This window comes from Carcharodon carcharias, chromosome 33, assembly GCF_017639515.1.
Source record: "Carcharodon carcharias isolate sCarCar2 chromosome 33, sCarCar2.pri, whole genome shotgun sequence".
Classification (NCBI taxonomy): Eukaryota; Metazoa; Chordata; class Chondrichthyes; order Lamniformes; family Lamnidae; genus Carcharodon; species Carcharodon carcharias.
This window is the reverse complement of record NC_054499.1, coordinates 8762838-8776905: the sequence shown is the minus strand read 5'-3', so window position 1 is coordinate 8776905 and position 14068 is coordinate 8762838. Positions and strand designations below refer to the sequence as shown.

The 14068-nt window shown below is 48.1% G+C and overlaps 1 protein-coding gene across 1 annotated transcript in view; it reads left to right on the top strand.

Moving 5' to 3' along the window:
* The window catches only part of tnfsf12 (TNF superfamily member 12), a 37831-nt gene that overhangs the window by 17881 nt on the left and 5882 nt on the right, over positions 1 to 14068 (top strand). The window contains exons 2-5 of the mRNA XM_041178980.1: positions 2254 to 2392; positions 5681 to 5725; positions 6550 to 6591; positions 13893 to 14011. Of these exons, the coding sequence (XP_041034914.1) occupies positions 2254 to 2392; positions 5681 to 5725; positions 6550 to 6591; positions 13893 to 14011 (345 nt within the window). The remainder of the gene's footprint in view (positions 1 to 2253; positions 2393 to 5680; positions 5726 to 6549; positions 6592 to 13892; positions 14012 to 14068) is intronic.

The following is a 14068-nucleotide window of genomic DNA, read 5'->3' as shown; positions in this document are numbered from 1 at the left end:
CACTAATGTCCTTCAGGGAAGGAAATCTGTTGTCCTTACCTGCTCTGACCTACATGCGACTGCAGACCCCCAGCAATGTGGCTGACTCTCAATTGCCCCCTGAAATGGCAGAGCAAGCCACTCATATTAAGCAGTGATCCAAATGATGTGTTTAGGATGCTCAAAGGAGTGGATAAGTGGTGGGGTGGGGGCAGATGGTATGACCTTCAAACTAGAGCCAGGCCATTCAGGGGTGATATTAGGCAGTGCTTCTTCATACAAAGGGGAGTGGAAATCTTAACCCTCTCCCCCTAAAAAAATTGTCCAGGCTGGTTGTCAATTGGAAATATCAAAACGCTTCATTGGTTATAATGCACTGCGAGCCATCCTGAGGTCATGAATGATACTACCCAAATGCAAGTTCATGCTCTGTCACGTAGAAATGCCGACCACATAATAAGACCCCAAATTGGAACAAATCCAAACTCTTGTAATTTAGGGAATACAGCTGTCAATTTGCAAACAGCAAGCTCCCACAAACAGCCGTGTCAGAAATGATCAGGTAGCCTGGTTGTAGTGATGTGGGTTGAAGGATAAATATTGACCCCAGAACACTGTAGTGTATTGAAGATTGCATTGTGTGTTTTGTTAACAGGACTTAAGGCTACCAAACGCATATATAACAGCAGAGGGAGTCTGGAATAAAATAAAGAGATCCATGTTTTAACAGCACGTGATTCAGAATGTTTCTCACTGTTTCTTCCCAAGAATTCCACAGTTCTCCCGAAATAGTGCCATGGGGTCTTTAATGTCCACCTGAGAAGGCAGACATCTTGTGTAGAAGGCATCCTGCCTGACACACCTTTCCAGATGCCTTTTCCTGCAACTTGCGTGGCATTGATCAAGTGTAAGGGGAGTCAGGAGCACAATTGTGCCTTTCAGCTGCTCCACTCCCCCGATCCTTTAAGCCACGTGCTCCAGTTGTTGATGAGTGAGGTTTTAAGTAATAGATCATTGAGTTATATATATTCCTTCCAATTTCTCAAAAGAATATTCTGTATCTATGGCAAAGTATGATTCTAGAGTGTGATGCTGAATGAGTGACAGATATATAAGACATGAAAGATCATTTTTTATAGGTTTATATTAGTGGACCTTCCATAGCAATGAACACTCAATTTTTTTTGAAAAATATTTACTCTTGAGATGCAGGCATTTATTGCCCATCCTTAATTGCCCTTGAGAAGGTGGTGGTGAGCTGCCTTCTTGAACCGCTACAGTCCATGTGGTGTAGGTACACCCACAGTGCTGTTAGGGAGGGAGTTCCAGGATTTTGACCCAGTGACAATGTAGGAACGGCCGATATATTTCCAAGTCAGGATGGTGAATGACTTGGAGAGGAACATCCAGGTGGTGGTGTTCCCCATGCATCTGCTGCCCTCGTCCTTCTAGGTGATAGGGGTTGTAGGTTTGGAAGGTGCTGTCTAAGGAGCCTTGGTGAGTTTCTTGCAGTGCATCGTGTAAATGGTACACAGTGTGCGTTGGTGGTGGAGGGAGTGAATGTTTGTGGATGTGGTGCCAATCAAGCGGGGCTGCTTTGTCCTGGATGGTGTCCAGCTTCTTGAGTGTTGTGGGAGCTGCACTCATCCAGGCAAGTGGGGAGTATCCAGTCGACTCCTTAGAGGGCTGGACAGGATAGATGGCATGTTGCTGTTTCCACCTAGCTGGAGAGCCTGGAATACAGATTCATAGTCTCAAGATAAGTTGTCAACCATTTAGGATTGAGATGAGGAGAAATTTCTTCACTCAGAGGGGGGTGAACCTTTGGAATTCTCTCCCCCCAGAGGGCTGTGGATGCTCAGTCGTTGAGTATATTCGAGGCTGAGATCGATTCATTTTTGGGCGCTAAGGGGTAGGGCAGGAAAGTGGAGATGAGGTAGAAGATCAGCGACGATCTTCTTGAATGGCGGAGCAGGCTTTATAGAGCCAAATGGCCTCCTCCTGCTATCTCTTACATTTCGGATGAGCTGAGGCAGGAAGCAGAGGGTTGCTGTGCGACAGCGTGGGAGAAGGGTGACGACTGTGGACAATAGGGCAGGATATGAGGCCTCTGTGGCTGTGCGCGGGGTGCCTGCCTCTGGTTCGGCTGGAGTTTAATCGTCAGCCTAGCCACTACCAATTAGGCGAGACTGGCAGGGTCAGATGAAACGGAGGCCTGTTGATTTAAGCTGCCTTATGCCCGCTGCCCACTATGTCTGCTCTGCTCTCTGACAGGGGGATAAGTCAACACTGCTCGAAAGCATCCATCCAGACCTGCCACAGGACTCGGGGAGTCCTGGGGTAAGGCTGAGTTTCCTGCAGGAGCTGCTGGAGAGCAAGAGGTTGACAAGGATAAGGAGGGAACGGCGAAAAGGTAAGAAGCTGCCTCTTCTCTTTGAGAATCAAACAAACTTACAGCACAGGCGGAGGCCATTCAGCCCTTCTTTAAAAGAGCTATCCAATTAATCCCATTCCCTGCAAATGTTTCCTCTTTCAAGCATACAGGGGGCGATGGTGGCGTAGTGTTAATGTCATTAAATTGGTAATCCAGGGGCCTAGGCTAACACTGTAGGGACACGTGGGTTCAAATCCCACCGTGGCATCTGGTGGAATTTAAATTCAATTAATAAAACCTGGAATTGAGAGCTAGTCACAGTACTGGTGACCATGAAACTATCATCGATTGCTGTAAAAACCCCATCTGGTTCATTAATGTCCTTCAGGGAAGAAAATCTCTTTATATGGTCTGGCTGACATATGACTCCAGACCCCCACAAACATATGAATTAGGAGCAGGGGGTAGGCCAGTGGCACTCACACAACATGAACAAATATTAACAAAAAAGGACAGCTCCTTCACTGAGCCAGCACAAGCACTATGGGCTGAATGGCCTCCTTCTGGGCTACAGTTTCCTATGATTCAACTTGATATCCAATTCTTCTTTGAAAGTTACTACTGAATCTGCTTCCAACTCCCTTTCAGGCAGCGCCTTCCAGATTGCAACAACTCAAAAAAAAAAAAAATTCTCCACATCTCCCCCTCTCGTTCTTTTGCCGATTATCTTAAATCTGTGTCCCTCAGATTACCAACCCTCTGATTGCCAGTAGAAACAGTTTCTCCTTATTTAATCCAAGAAAGCCCCTCACAAAAATCTGATCAATTTCCCCTTAACCTTCTCTGGTCCAAGAAGATCAGTCCCAGCTTCTCCAGTCTCCCCATGTAACTGAAGTCCCTCATCCCTGGTGCCTTTCCAATAAACCTCCTCCGCACTCTCGCCAAGATCTTGACATCCTTCCAAAAGTGCAGTGGCCACAATACTCCATCCACGTCCTAACCTGTATCTTATAAAGGTTTAGCATAATGCCCTTGGCTTTTGTACATGTGCAGCAGAGACATGGTAATTGAATTGAATTGTTAGTCAATTCAACTATATAACAAGCACAGTAACACCCCATGTCAAAGAAATCCAAAGAAGGAATGGACAAGCTAAAAGAATATTTTTGCCCTGGCTACATGAGTGGTACTTTCCACTAGCAGGATGCTGCCTTCAGTCCAAAAAGATGTTCTGCCTGCCACGCGGTTGAGCAACGCCATGTATGAATTTCAGTGCTGCTGTGATGCCAGGTCTGTAGGCCATACGTCCCAGCGATTGGCTGATTGAATCAAACAGCATGTTCCTTCGGTTCTTCATAATAGACAGAGTACAGACCGTACTCAACCAGCCCGGAGCTTGCAAAACCCGAAATAAAACGTCTACTGTTAGGTGTGATTACAGAATTAGACAGCACTTGCTGAACAATGCTAAGTGTGCCAATAGCTACACTAACAACCAATTGAAGATAATCAGTCGAGCTCGTAGCATGGCTCATTTATGCTTGCTAGAAGTGACCTACATTCATTCATATGCAGGGACCCATATGTTGCAAACAAAAGGAATAAACCTTTTGCCTTTTTTTTGAATAAGCCAAGAGCCTGTGGAGTCTATAGTTTCTCTGTTGGTAATGCCTCAATCGATCAGAGTCAACTTGCCAACCAATCAGCACCCTTTTCTCCTGCAGTGTAAATAGTTGTGCTCATTTGAAATTTGGCACTCTTGCATTTGTCCTGATGTGCGCAAGATAAAAGGTTTCGGCAACATGTCTCTCTTTTCAGCAAGGTTCTACAAAAATAAGCAACATCCTAAGAAACATCAGCCTGAGCCTTGAAAGGAGAATCTGTGCACTGAAACGTTGTGTCTGCTCCGTAATGGATTATGGATGCGAAGTTTGGATCACTGGGAAAAGAAAATTAACCGCTTCAAAATGTGGGGATTACGAAGGATCCCAAGGGTGAGCTGGGTGGAGAAGGGAGTGAAGAAGAAGTACGAAATGAGGCTGGAAGAACAAGAGAATTTTTAATTGATAAAAGAAGGCAAATGGAGTTATCCGTGCTGAAGGGCTAGAATGTCTAATCACTACTGGAAGGATTAGCAGAAGAAGGGCAGGAGGGCGACAGAGAAGGAAGCAGCGAGACAACATTCAAGGACTGGCTTAAGAGAACTCCAACAACGAGGCCATCCACTGTTGCTATGATTGGAATGTTTGGAAGACCTTGGTCACCTACGTCTGCACTGAGACGATGATGGCAGCATTTGGCCCAACCAGTCCATTCTGATGTTCCTGCTCCACACGAGCCTCCTCCCAACCCATCTTCATCTCACCCTATTTTGTTTACGTCACCTCTCTTCATTCATCCCCACGTTTGAGCACGTGGGGTTTCCATCCCCCGCAACCCCCCCTCCCCCCCACCATCCCCCGTCCCCCCACCCCCCAGCCTCCCCAGTGCCCTGGGCCAATATTTGTCCCCCAACTAATGTAATTTCAACCATTATTTTGTGGGAGCTTTCTGTGTGTCAATTGGCTGCTGCATTTCCTACAACAGTGAACTTCACTTCAGAAAGCACTTCACTGGCTGTGAGCTGCTTTCGAGTGTCCCGAGGTTGTGAAAGGTGCTACAGAGAGATGCAAGTTAGGAACACGTAGGAACAGGAGGAGACCACTCAGCCCCTCGAAGCTGTTCTGCCACTCAGCGAGTCTGCGGCTGATCTGTGACCTAACTTCACATGCCCGCTCAATGCCCCATATCGCTTAATATCCTTGGTGAACAAAAACCTGCCAATCTCAGATTTAAAATTAACAATTGATCCAGCGTCAATTGCCATTTGCAGAAGAGAGTTTCCCCCTCCACCCTATCCCCAGCTTTGTGTGTAGATGTTTTTCTTCATTTCACTCCTGAGAAGTCTGGACTGAAATTTTAAGCTATGGGAGCCCTAGTCCCAGACTCCCAACCAGTTTCTCTCTATCCACCCTATCTGTTCCCTTTAATATCTTGCAAATTTGGATCAAATCACCCCTAACATTCTAAATTCCAAGGGATCCAACCCTAGTTTCTGTAATGTCTCCTTTTGTAATTTAACCTTAGAGCCCAGTAATCATTCTGGTAAAATCTACGTTGCGCTCTCTCCAAGGTCATGAAATCCTTCCTTCCTCAGGGGTAGTGTCTGGAATTGAAATTTCATTTTGCCACATAGTTTAACCATCGCAGTCCTGAACAGTTACTGTCCAAAAATCTATTTATTCCTGTTCCTGATGGTGGTAATTTCTGATTCTGTTTGTCTAACAGTTCCTGGAGTTAAGAACAAACTGCCTATTGCAGCTCATTTCGAAGGTAAGGTCTGTATTTATTATTGGGGGTGGTGTGGGGAGGTTGGGGCGGGGGGATGGAGTTAGGGGATTCAAGAAACACTCCACACCCTTCCCTTTCCTGTAGTATTTGCTGTTTATTGAGACCACAGCTGCAGTGAAAGCAGAAAAGGTTTTAGTTGCTGTTTTAGTTTACTGCCAATTCCCCGTATCCCTCAATCCCACCCTCCCACCATATCCCTCAATCCTCACAGTTGCCTTCTCACCCAGTGAGAGTCAGTGTGTGTGGGACCCGTACCCCAGGAGAGTCAGTGTGTGTGGGACCCGTACCCCAGGAAGAGTCAGTGTGTGTGGGACCCGTACCCCAGTGAGAGTCAGTGTTTGTGGGACCCGTACCCCAGTGAGAGTCAGTGTGTGTGGGACCCGTACCCCAGTGGGAGTCAGTGTGTGCGGGACCCGTACCCCAGTGAGAGTCAGTGTGTGTGGGACCCGTACCCCAGGGAGAGTCAGTGTGTGTGGGACCCGTACCCCAGTGAGAGTCAGTGTGTGTGGGACCCGTACCCCAGTGAGAGTCAGTGTGTGTGGGACCCGTACCCCAGTGGGAGTCAGTGTGTGTGGGACCCATACCCCAGTGGGAGTCAGTGTGTGTGGGACCCATACCCCAGTGAGAGTCAGTGTGTGTGGGACCCGTACCCCAGTGAGAGTCAGTGTGTGTGAGACCCGTACCCCAGTGAGAGTCAGTTAGTGTGGATCATTCAGTAATAGAGTGTTCAGGCGAAGGGAGGTGAGAAGCAGTGAAATATCTTTCATACTTCTGAAGTTTTAATTGCTGTTTTGATTTTCTTGCAGTGGTGCCCAATAATGCTGATGGGACGTATATAGTTGAACAGGGTAGGTAAATAATTCTGTTGGTGGTGCCTGAATAAGCTTTGCCTTCTCTACACTGCAGCCTGGATTGGGAATCACTCCAGTGTAGTTCGCTGGGGTTCAGTCTATGAGCAGAATTTAATGTTGGTGGTGGGGCGTCTCTCCCATTGGCTGGAGAATCAGTCGTAAACAGTCTCTTAGGGGAGGGCCCGTCAGACTTTAGTGCCCCGCAGGCACCTAACTGGCCAGCTTTGGACCTATCCCAGGATTTAGGATCCTGGGGAGGAAATCCCACCTGCCCTGAGCTGCCAGCCAATCAGAGGCCGGCAGCTCTCCATTGCCCGTCAGTGCCACCAGAAGCGGTGGCTGCAGCCGGTATTGCACCCACCAGAGGGATTGGTATTGAAGAAGGGGGCCACAGGTGAGTGAGGGCAGAAGAGGGGTGGTGGGAGGGTGTTGCTGGCTGGGGCGGGGAGGGGCAGGGAGATGGTTGCCGACAGCAAGGGCAGAGGTGTGGATCTAAGCAGGTCCACCCCCTTCATGATGCCGGATCCCCTAATCAGGTTATAAGCAAACCAGAGAGGACTTTTCAGGCTCCCCACTAATTGCCCACTTAAGGGCCCTAATTAGCGTCAGAGTGGCAAGATGGTGGAGTCCCCGCACTCCCATCTGATTAAATGCCAGTCTGCCTCCAAATTAGCTGCGGAGAGCGGAGGAGTGGGGCATTAAATTCCACCCTATCTGTCTCATAAGGGGCCGCAAACCTGTATTAGACAATAAACGAAGCACGCGTTGGTGAATCAGCTCTCCTCCCCTGTTTCTCGTTCCATCCAAATTTCTCATCCATCCCTGTAAATCATTCTGGCTCTGTCTGTTTGGCAGGCAATGCCCTCTCCCCCTCCCTCTCTCTCTCTCTCTCTCTCTCTCTCTCTCTCTTTCCCTTGACTCTTTGTCAGAAGTCATGAGACTGAGTCCCACTCCAGACACTTGAGCACATTACGCAGGTCGACACTCCCCTCCCACTGCGTTACTGAAGGAGCGCTGCACTGTCGGAGGTGCCATCTTTCGGGTGAGATGTTAAACCCCGTGTGCCTTCTCAAGGGGTTGTAAAAGATCCTGTGGCTGCTACTGCAAAGAAGAGCGGGGAGAAGGTGGGAGGGGGGAGAAGTTCCTCCTGGTGTCCTACCCAATATTTATCCCTCAACCAACATCGCTTAAAAACAATTATCTGGTTGTCACACCTTGGGATCTTGCTGTGCGCAGATTCGCTGCTGCGTTTCCTATATCGCAACAGCGACTGCGCTTCGAAAAGTGCTTCGTTGGCTGTGAAGCGCCTTGCGACGTCCCGAGGACGTGCAAGGCGCTAGAGAAATGCAAGTATTTCCCTAAAGAGCACCCGATTCGGTGCACAGCAAATCAAGTGGGGTGGCAGGAAAGCGTCGGGACATCCCGAGAGAGAGATGAGCCCTTGGTTCTCGGTTTCCTGCAGCGACATCTTGTCAGGTGTGAACGATCAGGCTTCTCCCAGCCAGAAGAGAGAGAGTACTTATCGCCAGCGATTAGGGGCAATGGTGGCGTAGCATTAACATGGCTGGGCCGGTAATCCAGGGGCCTACCCTAATGTTCTGGGGACGCCGGTTCAAATCCCACCATGGCAGCTGGTGGAATTTAAATTCAATTAATAAAATCGGGGATTGAAACCTAGCATCGGTAATGTTGGACCATGAAACTATCGTCGATTGCTGTAAAAACCTCTGCTGTCTTTACCTGGTCTGGCCTACATGTGGCCAAGTGGTTGGCTCTGAAATGGCCTAGCAAACCACTCTGATCAAGAGCAATTAGGGATGGGCAATGCCAGCAACACTCACTCCCTGTGCAATTACTTAAAAAAAAAATAATTTATACATATCGACATTCATTCATCCTTCATTCCCAATTCCCGAGGACCAAAGGCTCAGGAAGTTGGCGATGGTGAAGAGAGTCATCTACAGGAAGTTCCAGATGGTCAGCCTCTTCTCTGACTGCCCGGTTTCACGTGCCGATTCCTGATTAGACCAGCGGGCAGAGGCGTGAAGGCAAATGTCCGGCGGCTCGAAACCAGGTCACTGCAGGCTGAGGGGGCTCGTCAGCCTAGCTAAGCAAAGGGGAAACTCTGCTTTCAAACCCTCCCGGCATTAGGCCAAATCATAAAGACTTCAGCTGATAGTGCAGAAAACTTCAGGCAGTGCATCTGGCCCATATGACAACGGACGACAATTGCAGCTGCAGCAAATGATTAGGGAGGCAAATGTAACGTTGGCCCTTATTGCAAGGGAAATCGAGTATAAAAGTAGGGAAGCATTTCTACAGCTTGTACAGGGTGTTGGAGAGACCACGCCTGGAGTACTGTGCACCGTTTTGTTCTCCTTATAATTGCTTTAGAAGCAGTTCAAAGAAGGTCCACTCAGCTGAGATGAAGGGTTCGTTTTATGAGGAACGGTTGACCCAGTTGGAGTTTAGAAGAATGAGAGGGTGATCTTACTGAAACATATAAGATTTTGAGGAGACGCGATAGGGTCACAACCAGATCAGCTATGATCTCGAATGGCGGAGCATGCTTGAGGGGCCAAATGGCCTACTCCTGCTCCCATTTCCTGTGGTTCGCCGGCTTACATAGCTCATTTAGGAGAAGCCAATTAAAACTTGCATCCGTTCTGCTGCTCAGCTTGCACATGTTGCACAAGTGCAGTATTAGCTGGCTCAGAGGGGAGAGATTGGGAGCAGATCGGCACTAACCTTATCCATATAAATATAGTCAGTGTGCAGGTTGTTCTGCCAACAATGACCAACAGGTCAGACTACCAAGCCCTGTGGTGATGGGAACGTGGTGGTGCACATTGGTGACCTTGGAGTCACTCTCCGCAGATTAGTGAACAACCTTCAAGATTCTGATACCATGGCTACAAGAGCAGGTCAGAGGCTGGGAATTCTGCAACAAGTAACTCATCTCCTGACTCCCCAAAGCCTGTCCACCATCTACAAGGCACAAGTCAGGAGTGTGATGGAATACCCCCCACTTGCTGGATGAGTGCAGCTCCTACAACACTCAAGAAGCTCAACACCATCCAGGACAAAGCAGCCCCGCTTGACAGGCACCCCATCCACCACCTTAAACATTCACTCCCTCCACCACCGATGCACAATAGCAGCAGTCTGTACCATCTACAAGATGCAGATGCACTGCAACAACTCAGCAAGGCTCCTTTGACAGCACCTTCCAAATCCATGACCTCCACCACCTAGAAAGACAAGGGCAGCAGACACATGGGGAACACCACCACCTGCAGGTTCCTCTCCCAAGTCACTCACCATCCTGTCTTGGAAATATATCGGCCGTTCCTTCACTGTCGCTGGGTCAAAATCCTGGAACTCCCTCCCTAACAGCGCGGCGGGTGTACCTACACCACATGGACTGCAGCGGCTCAAGAAGGCAGCAGCTCACCCACCACCTTCTCAAGGGGCAATTAGGGATGGGCAATATTTTCTGGCCCAGCCAGCGAAGCCCACATCCCTTAAACGAATTTAAAAAAGGACTCTGCTTTTTTCTGATCCTGTTTCTTTGCTGAAACAAGCATCTGTCAAAGCGATGGGAGAGTCCATTACATCCCAATCCTTGCCCATTCCCCTGTTCCCCATCAAGGCTGACAATAGTATTGTTCAAATCAAGGATTTTAATTGGAACCCGTGTGCCGCTCACTGGGCTGGGGAGGTTCAGCCAAAGCCGCCATCTGGTGGCCAAGCCGTCCAACTGCAACCACTCGACAAACAACAACTCAGGACCTTGAACACAATAAATCACCACATTAAAGAAACGCAAACTTGCCTTCCACCACCTCAATGCGACCCAAAGTGCTTTGCAGCCAGTGAAGTGTTATCGAAGCAAAAAAGAATGCTGGAAATCTGTGGAGAGATAGAGAGTCAATGTTTAAAGCCAAGATGACCTAATCTGATAGGTCAACTCTGTTTCTCTCCAAAGCTGTCATGTGGGGAGACAGTGGCATAACGATCATGTCACTGGGTTAGTAAGCCACAGGCTAATACTCTGGGAATGTGGGTTCAAACCTTACCACAACAGCTGATAGAATTTAAATTCAATTAAATCATAAATCTGGAATTGAAAGCTATTCTCAGTAATGGTGACCATGAAACTATCATCAATTGTTGCTAAAACCCATCCCACTCACTGATGTCCCTTTTAGGGAAGGAAATCTGCCATCCTCACCCGGTCTGGCCTACACGTGACTCCAGACCCACAGCATTGGGGTTGACTCTTAACTGCCCCCCGAAATGGCCGAGCAAGCCACTCAGTTCAAGGGCAATGGGGGGATGGGCAACAGATGCTGGCCTTTCCAGCGCTGCCCACGTCCCATGAAAGAATAAAAGAAAGACGCTGCCTAGCCTGCTGAGCATTTCCAGCATATTTTTGTTTTTATTTCGGATTTCCAGCATCTGCAATATTTTGCTTTTGTCTAAGTACTTTCGAAGTGTGATCCCTGTTGTGCTGTAGGAAACGTGGCAGCCAATTTGTGCACAGCCAGATCCCACAAACAGCAATGTGGCAATAATGGGGGAGGTGGGCAGGGTTGGGGGGGGGCGGGGGTAGTGGGGGTGGTGGTGCAGGTGGTGTGGAGCGCCTCATCTATTCCACAAGGGGGCACCCCGACACTGCGTTCGTTCTTTGGTGGAATCTTGCTCTGCACGGATCAGAAGGAGAAGGAACATCCCAAAGCCACAAAAGGTGGACAAAATAAAGGCGATGTGACCAGCTTCAGCCACCTGCTGAGAAAGTTGTGTACAGTATTTCTTTAATTCATTCATAGGATGTGGGCATCACGGTTCAAGCCAGCATTTATTATCCGTTCCTAATTGCCCTGGTTCCGAGGGCGTTTTTAAGAGTCAACCACGTCGCTGTGGGTCTGGAGTCACATGTAGGCCAGACCGGGTAAGGACAGCAGATTTCCTTCCCTGAAGGATATTAGCGAACCAGATGGGTTTTTACAACAGTCGACAATGGTTTCATGTTCGTCGTCGGACTTCTAATTCCAGATTTTTATTGAATTCAAATTTCACCATCTGTCATGGCGGGATTACAAAGCCAGGTCATTACCCTGGCTCTCTGGATCACCAGTCCAGTAACAATACCACTACATCACCGCCACACCTTATCACCTTATTTAAGGAAGGATGTAAATTCGTTGGAAGCAGTTCAGAGGATGTTTGCCAGACTAATACCAGGAATGGGTGGGTTGTTTTACGAGGAAAGGTTGGACAGACGAGGCTTGTATCCGCTGGAGTTTAGAAGAGTGAGAAGCGACTTGATTGAAACATATAAGATCCTGAGGGGGTCCTGACAGGGTGGATAGGGAAGAATCTAGAACTAGGGGTCACTGTTTAAAAATAAGGGGTGGCCCATTTAAAACAGAGATGAGGCAAAATTTTTTCATGCAGACAGTCGCGAGTATTTGTAACTCCCTTCCTGAAAAGGTGGTGGAAGGCAGAGGTGGATAGATGCTTGGTAAGCAAGGGGGTGATAGGTTATCGGGCTGGGTGGGATGCAGATTTCAGGTTACTGTCAGATCAGCCATAAACTTATTAAATGGCGGAGCAGGCTTGAGGGGCTGAATGGCCTACTCCTGCTCACTGTTCGTATGTTCAAGAGTTGACCCTCTCACTTGGCCTGTGCTAGATTAGAGTGTCCTTGAATGCCTGACAGCATTCTATCTTGGACCGCATGAGGTGAGGGAACCACGCCAGGTCTCTCAGCATCACCGAAGCTACAGTCATTAGCCACTCACCCTGTCCTGTGGGCCAGGTGACAGAAAAGGAATATCTTCGTAGGAGCATGGCATCCATCTCTCCTCCAACCTTATGGCGGACTTGAACACCTCAGTAGTCACATGCATTGTAGAGTGATGCAGCACAGAAGGAGGCCATTCGGCCCATCGTGCCTGTGCCAGCCCTTTCAAAGACGATTAGTCCCACTCTCACCCTGCTCTTTCCCCATAGCCCTGCAAATGTTTCCTCCGCAAGTATTTACCCAATTCTCTTTTGAATGTTCCTATTGAATCAGCTTCCACCGCCCTTTCAGGCAGCATGTTCCTGATCACTGCTCACTTCATTTAAAAATAAATTAAATAAATATATATATAAATAAATAATTTTTCTTTTTTGCCAATTATCTTCAATCTGTGTCCCTCTGGCTACCAACCTTCCCACCACAGGAAACAGTTTCCCCTTATTTACTCTATCAAAGACCCTCAGAATTTTAGACCCTCAGAATTTTGAACGTCTCGATTAAATCTCCTAACCAAGGAGAACAATCCCAGCTTTCCCAGTCTCTCCACATTAACTGAAATCTCTCGCCCCATAATAAGAAAGAGGTTGTCCTGAACATGACACAATCGGTCAACAGGGAATAGCAACTAAGGAACTTTCTGGAAGGCAACACAATAACAACAACTCACGTTTAAATAGCGTCTTTCGCATAGCGAAAGGTCCCCCCAGGGCACTTCACAGGAGCGATTATCAAACAAAATCTGACTGATCCGCAAAAGGAGACATTAGGATAGGTGACCAAAAGCTTGCTCAAACTCGATGGAGTTTAGAAGGATGAGGGGGGGATCTGATTGAAACTTACAGAATACTGAAAGGCCTGGATAGAGTGGACGTGGGGAAGATGTTTCCATTAGTAGGAGAGACTAGGACCTGAGGGCACAGCCTCAGAGTAAAGGGGAGAACAGAGATGAGGAGAAACTTCTTTAGCCAGAGAATGGTGAATCTATGGAATTCATTGCAACAGAAGGCTGTGGAGGTCTGGTCATTGAGTGTATTTAAGACCGAGATAGGTAGGTTCTTGATTGGTAAGGGGTTCAAAGGTTACGGGGAGAAGGTGGGAGAATGGGGTTGAGAAACTTATCAGCCATGATTGAATGACGGAGCAGACTCGATGGGCCGAATGGCCTAGTTTCTGCTCCTGTGTCTTATGGTCTCATGGAGGGGAGAGAGATGGAGAGGTTTAGGAAGGGAATTGCAGAGCCTGGGGTCCGGGCGGCCAGTGGCAGAGCAGTGGAAATCAGTGATGTTGAAGAGGCCGGAATGGGAGGAGAGCAGAGATCCCAGGAGGATTACAGGAAGCTACGGAGATAGGGAGGGGGCAATCAAAGATGGGAATTTTAAAATGCAGTTGAAACAGTGAGTCAGCGTCCATGCGTTCCGGCTGTGTTCACGCTTCGATGAGGAGGCTGATCAGATTCTAAAACTCTGCCTCTTCTTGTTTTTTAAACCAGGTGGGATCATCAGGCAGTGGTCAGAATGCCAGTTACAAGTGAAAAATGCGTTGTTGTACAACAATAAAACCGGAGAGTTCACCGTTCTCAAAGAGGGTCTCTACTACATGTACAGTCAGGCAAGCCTCTCACTTGTCAGCAGAAGCTCGTTTTCATTTGACAGCCAGTCGTGCAAA